Source organism: Apis dorsata, unplaced genomic scaffold, assembly GCF_000469605.1.
Source record: "Apis dorsata unplaced genomic scaffold, Apis dorsata 1.3 scaffold_489, whole genome shotgun sequence".
NCBI classification, from domain to species: domain Eukaryota; kingdom Metazoa; phylum Arthropoda; class Insecta; order Hymenoptera; family Apidae; genus Apis; species Apis dorsata.
Window position 1 is genome coordinate 239,432 of NW_006263723.1, and position 7,189 is coordinate 246,620.

General features: G+C 38.4%; 1 protein-coding gene across 1 annotated transcript in view; it reads left to right on the forward strand.

The window, feature by feature from the left end:
• The window catches only part of LOC102679125 (RNA binding protein fox-1 homolog 3-like), a 196,766-nt gene extending 189,728 nt beyond the window's left edge, over positions 1-7,038 (forward strand). The window contains exons 12-14 of the mRNA XM_031512651.1: positions 3,449-3,615; positions 4,360-4,423; positions 4,982-7,038. Of these exons, the coding sequence (XP_031368511.1) occupies positions 3,449-3,615; positions 4,360-4,423; positions 4,982-5,026 (276 nt within the window). The 3' untranslated portion in view covers positions 5,027-7,038. The remainder of the gene's footprint in view (positions 1-3,448; positions 3,616-4,359; positions 4,424-4,981) is intronic.
• Positions 7,039-7,189: the final 151 nt, after the last annotated feature.

Consider the following 7,189-nt stretch of genomic DNA (forward strand, 5'->3'; position numbering starts at 1 on the left):
CCCTCGAAAATAACCGAGAGCCTGCGGGATATGCACTTTATAACCGCGTGGAAATTAAGTATCAACTTGCGGCATCAACATCGAGAAAAATTTTAAAAAGCATCTCGTTAAACATATTTTTGATTCGATGGAAAAAAGTTCGAAGCTTTATTAAAGTTAATAAGCGCCATGTTTAATTCGTTCTCGGGTTCTGTAAATATTGAAACTTTGTACTTCGTTTAACTTTCTGAAGTGTCTATAATTTTAACCGAAAGTGAAGTGGATGAATCTTACATTGGTCGGACATTGGAGAGAGATGATTCTTGTATTGATCAGATATATCCTGAATTCTGAAACCAGACAAAGTGATCGGGAATTTCTTTTAAAAGATTGTAGATTTTTTTGTACGTTTACAATTTCATTTAAGGATTTCTTTTTTAATATTTCAAAATATGACTAATAAAATAATTGAAATAAATTAGTTTCAAATCTGACTTAATCAACAGAAGGAGCTTCTATTTCATTTATTCGAGATCCTTACAAAATTGTTTGCCAATAAAAAAAAGTACAACCAAAAAAATAAAAATGCAATATTCCAAAGATCACAATTCCAAAAAAAAAAAAGAAGCAAACAAATAACATCAGAGAACCACTTTCAAAGAACTAACCAGTATGATACTCGTGGCGAAACCACCCACGGGCGGAACACACTGCTGCACCCCAATAACGATATCAAACAAACCTCCGGGCTCCATAAAGCAACCTAACGAGGCTCGTTCCACGTCAGACCCGCCATTTTCCAATCTCAGCTCGGGCATGTGGGAAGGCGGTCGAGTAATAAGTTGCAGGATTTCAAGGAACGTTAAATAATTTCGACGGCTAAACACAGGTGGAGAACCAGGCTGGACCGACGAGTGTCACTTGACCCACATACCGCGAAATATCTCGGCCGAAAATCAAGCAACGTAGAACGTGTCTCGCATTTGAAAATCAACCGTGTGACCCAGAAACTTTTTCCTTCCTATTTTATTTTTCTATTTTTTTTTTTTTTTTTTTTTTTTTTTACGTTATCGGCCATGGATACACCTCTTTTCCGTTATCACGCCTATCACAAGATTCAGAAGTTTTTGGCACTATCGAAACTGTGTTTTTTCATTTTCTAATTCATCGTTAAAGACAGTTGAGAATTGATATAACGAAAGATTAAGGAGAGTTTGTTTGATGCGATGGAGCGATTTTGATAAAATGATTTTATTTATATATATATATATATTTTTCAAATCTATTCATTGATTTGATGAATCGAGAGTTTGTAATTTTGTTTGATAATTTTTGATTTCGTTTTTAATTTTAAAAAAATTTCGCAATGATTGGTTGGAAGTAACGTATTCGTATTTGCGAATTTTACTAAAGAATGTCTAAAAATTTTCTTGAAAAATTTCAGAATATCTCGTACAAAAGCGATTAAATGAGATTATTTTTTTTTTTTAAATACTAAAATGCTTGGTACCGAGCACAATAATTGTGCAAAAGTTTATGATTTATGAGAAGTTTGGCGAATACACGCATCGCGAAAGAAAACAACTCGGTTGGTAGTCATTAATCATCGCGACATGAAAAACTTTCCCTCATTTCAGAAGTAAACGTTCCATCGCTGAAGGTGCACTCTCAACTTTTCCTTTATGCGACAGGAGCTCTTTGTGCGTCGATCTTGAAAACATCGATTATTCGCAAAAGACTAAATTTCTTCTGATTGGAACGAGATTCTGGAAAATTTTCATCCAAAAAGAAAAAAGAAAAATCGAATCACGCTTCTGAGAAGATTCGATTCGTTTCAGATCCCTGAAACTCATGTACAGTTAATTAAAAGATTTCTAATCTGCCAACCTTCACGTTTCATTAACGAGAGAACCAGACGAATCGTCCAGCTTCCGGTCAATGCTAACGATTCCATTTCAGGAATAGTGGGATTTTCTTTGATGGATAATATGATTTCGGAATTAGAAAGAAGTTTAATAAAATGGGGCAGAACTAAGGGGCGAGATTTAATTTCAGTTGCACTTAAGCGCTCTTCGAAAGATGGAATAAGACCGTTTCATTCCGTCGAATGGATAATCAAGAGGAATGGATATATACTTCAATGTATGTACGATGCAAAGAAGTATTCTATCCATTCCTCTTAATAACGATTAATTAAAAGATTCCTACTTATTTTTTTTTTTTTTTACTGAAAAAATGTGAAATATGGGTTGGAAATTTTATACATTTTTACGTATAAAAAGAAAATGTTTAATCTAATTTATATCACGTCTTGAAAAAATATCGACGATCCGGTGATACAAAATAATAAAATAAGGTAAAAACGTTTTGAAATGTCGCGATAGAGAGATATTTTTAGAAGAGATACACTTGCACTTTAGATGCATGCACGTAGATTTCGCGTTTCCACGGTAATAAATGGCATACTTGGTGGATATGTCTTAATCTCGACGTGAACATCGATACTTGGAAGCCATGTTCGGAACAGTGATTATCTCCTTACCAAAAAGCAAGTTTTTCTTTCCATTTTACGCAAAATTTTGCGTATCGTGTTGCTATTCATTCGCATTATAAAATTTACTCGAAAACACTTTAACTAATGTTTAATATTATGACATTATCGTGACATTATTATATTGCAGAAATCGATTTCGACGAGTAAAAAAAAAAAAAAAAAAAATACATACGATCATTCTCGCATCATTCTCTGTACATAAGTCACGCCTTCTTGAGCTTTTGATCGACAGAAAGCAGTAGCTTCGAGAACCACATTTAGCTGAGTGCTCGAAACTTTTTACTATCTGCACCGTGGTGTATGGATGAAACAGTTCTCGTTGTTCAAACAACGCTCCAAATAAAAGTTCCCGACTGTGTAAACAAGGGTAGAGAAAAAATATATCGCAGATGAAACGATGAACGACAACCCGGCTGTCTCATCCATACGTTTTATAAACGCATCCGTAAAAATCCTTGCACGCGATGAGCTCTTGGAATTTCCTATGATTCAAAGAATTGAAAGTATCCTCTCATTCCCCCAACCTTTGTTTGTACAAGGAAAACCTAAAGTTTCCATTTCATTGTTCAAAGATCAAAAAAATGGATAGACAATTTTTATCCTCTTCCAGGAAGATAAAAAATTCTCTTCTCTATCTTTATAAGATAATACACAAGTACTGCGATCAAAATACTTATCTATTCGCAAAGTAAAGAATCGAAATTTCTCCGAAAACTGTAATCCTAACCTTAACGATCGAATGGGGCGAACGCCCTCCCGTGAGACGTGACGAATACCGGCGAAGCGTGCAAGGATGTTCACGTATAGCGAGAAAAAGGACGCGTTAGTACCGTTTCTCCGCTAGGAAATTCCTGTCTGATCTCTGTCTTGGAGCTTGCTTGAGCCTTGCATGGCGGGTCATGGTTCCTGTTTCAGGCCGCGGCAGCAGCAGCTGCAGCGTCACCATTGCTGAAGACGCCCCTCTCGACGGCGCAGCAGGCCACCTACGCAGCTGCAGCGACCTACACGGCAGTGGCTGCGCGCGCATACAGCGCAGCTGCAGCTGCGGCACAACCGGTCGCAGGATATGCCGCAGTCGCGGGGTAAGCACACCACACTACTCCCTTCACATACCTTCTTTGCCGTTATCCCTCGGGCTCTTTCCCGTCTTTCAATTCTCCTTTCTTGCCCTTACGGTCTTCCTCACGCTCGAATCTAGTTCTTTTCTCCTCTTTCCTTTCAAAGCGCAATTTTTAAAAGCGCAACGATCGATGGAGATAGGTTAGATTCCGAACGGGATTGACGATACATATGGGATATAAAATATTTGAAGATCGATATTTGGGATTGTATATAATATAAATATATGTTGAAATTTCACCTCGTTTCTCGTTCTTTCTATTTTTATTTTTATCTTGGGATATAAATAAAATTCGAGCATAAATATTTTTCTATTGCAAAAGAATCCGTATTGGACCGTAAGGGATAGAAGAACAATTAATGAAATGCGCAAATGTCCTATGATCATATTCTTTGAATCCAACTTCAGACCGTCTGAAAAAGAAGTGTATGAGGAGTCCGTTTCTTCCGGTCGGACCCGTCGTCGTGGCCGAGCTCTTAGGAGTCGCAGACACCTCGAAAGTTATCGTCCCGATGATGACACTCCTGTCAAAAAACCTGATAGTTCCACTGAAAATCCTTAGACAAATCCTAAGTTTGTATATATATATATCCTTTTATTTGTTTAATTTTTACCTATCAACAAATGTTTGCATTATTCATAAACGTGAACACATTGAATAAATGATAAGGCGGATGTTTAACATGTTTCCGCATTAATGTTACAGTTATGGGCGTGAATACGCTGATCCCTATCTTGGACATGGTATTGGACCAGTAGCCGGATATGGGGTAAATGCAATTTTAATTTCTCAAAGTACAAACAATTGTATATACTTTACATTCCTTCAATTTTTGAATTATCCGAATTGATAACTTACAATAATCGATTGCACGCGCTTTAGTCTTCAAAATCTAAACTTAACGATCGACAATTTACAAGAAGAAGAACTTCGGTACCAAAGTTTCACCGCAACTCCCTTTAAACGATACGAAGTAGAAATTAATTCAATTGTTCCTTTCAAATAGCTTTATAAATCAAAGTTGTAAACAATTGTCGAGATACCGAAGTTCAGTTTTCAAGAAATTCTTCAGTCCACGAGACTTGCGTCAGACGCCTATGCTTCGATTCCATCCACGAAACAAGCATCAAAGACGTTTCATGCACGAATGCCTTAATCTTACTTTGCCCATTGCACGAGACTGTACATATATATATATACTTGAAGCGATATTTGGTCGCATACGTGCATCTCTCCAACACGATGCTTCGTGGATAATATTGCGCCTCAAATTAATAAATCAGATTTGTCTAATCTCGACTAATTGAGCAATGAATTTTTTTCACAGGCGACCGTGTACAGGGGCGGTTACAACAGGTTCACGCCATATTAAAGATGGTCAAATATCGAAGCGCGAGCCTTCCAAGTACACCGTCGTTGTACTCAGCTGAATGTGACCAGAACAAACAGAAATCGACACAATCATCATCGTCATCCGCCATCGATCACGATCACCCCACGAAGCGATGCCTGGATCCTCCGCGCATGCTGACGCTAACCTTCTTCGTAGCACCGATACGAGCTCGACTTTGCCTCCCATCCATCCGGAAAAAAAGCAAAATTTTCCCTAAAAGAAACATCCGGCCACTGTGGACCAAGTTCCAACGAAGTCCAAGTTACCGAGTCGACTCATCACGAACAACTACCATTCGCAGAAGCAAAGAAATTGGAAGAAGGAAATGGATGTATAGGTCGCGCACGGTTTCAGGATCTTCGAGAGGAAGAGAAGGAAAATTGGCGAATTATTGCGGATGAGAGTAATCGAGTAGATAGACGATTGATAGAGAAAAAGGTTAAAGATAACGAAAAACGATAATAGAGTGGTTTGAATTTAGATGTAAAGTTCTAGTTACTCCTCGATTAGGGTTGCGAAACGGTCGACCAGACGACAAAGGTCCATTCGCCGAAGCGTCGTCGAACTTTCGAACCCTGATCGATAATCGGCGTAGAGAAGAGAGGGATGGTAGAGACGGGGGAAATTGGTAAACTGAATTAGCAGACAAAGAGGAACCGGTTAAATTGAGTTTCGTTCGAAACATGCTAAACATTGGAACAGGTTCGAATCGATCGTTTAAAAAAAAAAAAAAAAAGGGAGGGGAGGGGAAATGGTAAACGGTGATTCTGGATCAGAGTTGTAAGAGTTTATAGTATGAGAAATTCTTTCGAAACATTCTTGATAATTGTTTAGTCGAAATTCACGTGAGGGAACCGTGTGTAAAGGCATCGCGTCGTTAAATTTATCCATTCGTATATACGAGTTCAGACCCGGCAGCCATTTCGATTTATACGAAGTTGAACGACGACGAGAGGAGGGAACGTGTCGAATATTGCCGGTGTACGTGTATATATATTTGTGTATATACATATATATATATATATAAGTAAATAGATATAGATAATTGATCTCTCTAGAAATCAATTGTAATTATGCAATTCGTTGCTCGTGCACGTTTCTATAATCGTTGGGGGAGACTTTTAAAACGCGTTTCCGGGCAAGGATTTTTATCACGAAATGAAAATGGGGGTAATTTTTAATCGCATTACAATCGTTACTCATCATTATTGTACGATAATTTCACGCGAAATCCGAAAGGAAGAAGGAAGAAGGGAAATATTGAACACGCATATATACACACAAGGAATTTTGTACATAATTCATAATTGATTTCGTGGTTGGGGAAGCGGAATACACGCGACACAACGATCACAACACAGAGAGAATTTTGAATCAAAGAAGCAAAAGCGATCGATCGTTGCTTCTCTCATATTTTTCTTTTCTTTGTTCCGTTTTTTTCTTTTTTTTCTTTTTTTTTTTTTTCCTTTTCCTTTGTCTTTGCATATATAGAGGAATCATTTTTTTTTTTTTTTTTTAATCAAGTATCGAGCGAAGGATTCTCGCGGGATCTTTTCTAATTACGAAAAATCGGGAAACACACCGATTGTCGGACGCGACGATAAGACGAAGAAGAAAGGAGGAATTTCGCGCTAATGGCTGCCGGAAAGGAACTCTTCGCTTCGTGTCGGCGAGGTGAACGCGACTTCCGGTGACAAACGCCAGTCGACATTGCTCGGTGATCAGCGAGGATACGCGAGACCCTTCTTAGGTAGCTAGCCGAGGGAAAAATTAAGGAGGAGGAGAGAGAGAGAGAGAGAGAGAAAGAAAGAGAGAGAGAAACGACGAGAGCGACGAAGCAGTTAGTTACGCGTGACCGGTAGGGTTTCTATGCCAAATATAATGTGTGTGTGTCTATGTTGCGCTTGTGGGCGCGCGTGTGTGTGCGTAGATTCGCGGCTATAGAGACGTAGAATAGTTAATATTCGATGGAAGGGAGAGAGAACCCTTTGGACGAACTCTGAGAAAGCAAGATTCTGGGAAACAGGATCTAGTCAAATCAGTCTCTACCGGTTCCTAATCGAGATTACGTCAATATAACGCAGCTTTTTTTTTTTTTTTCTGAATACTCAAGGCTTCGTCGATGCTCCGATGGGAAAGATG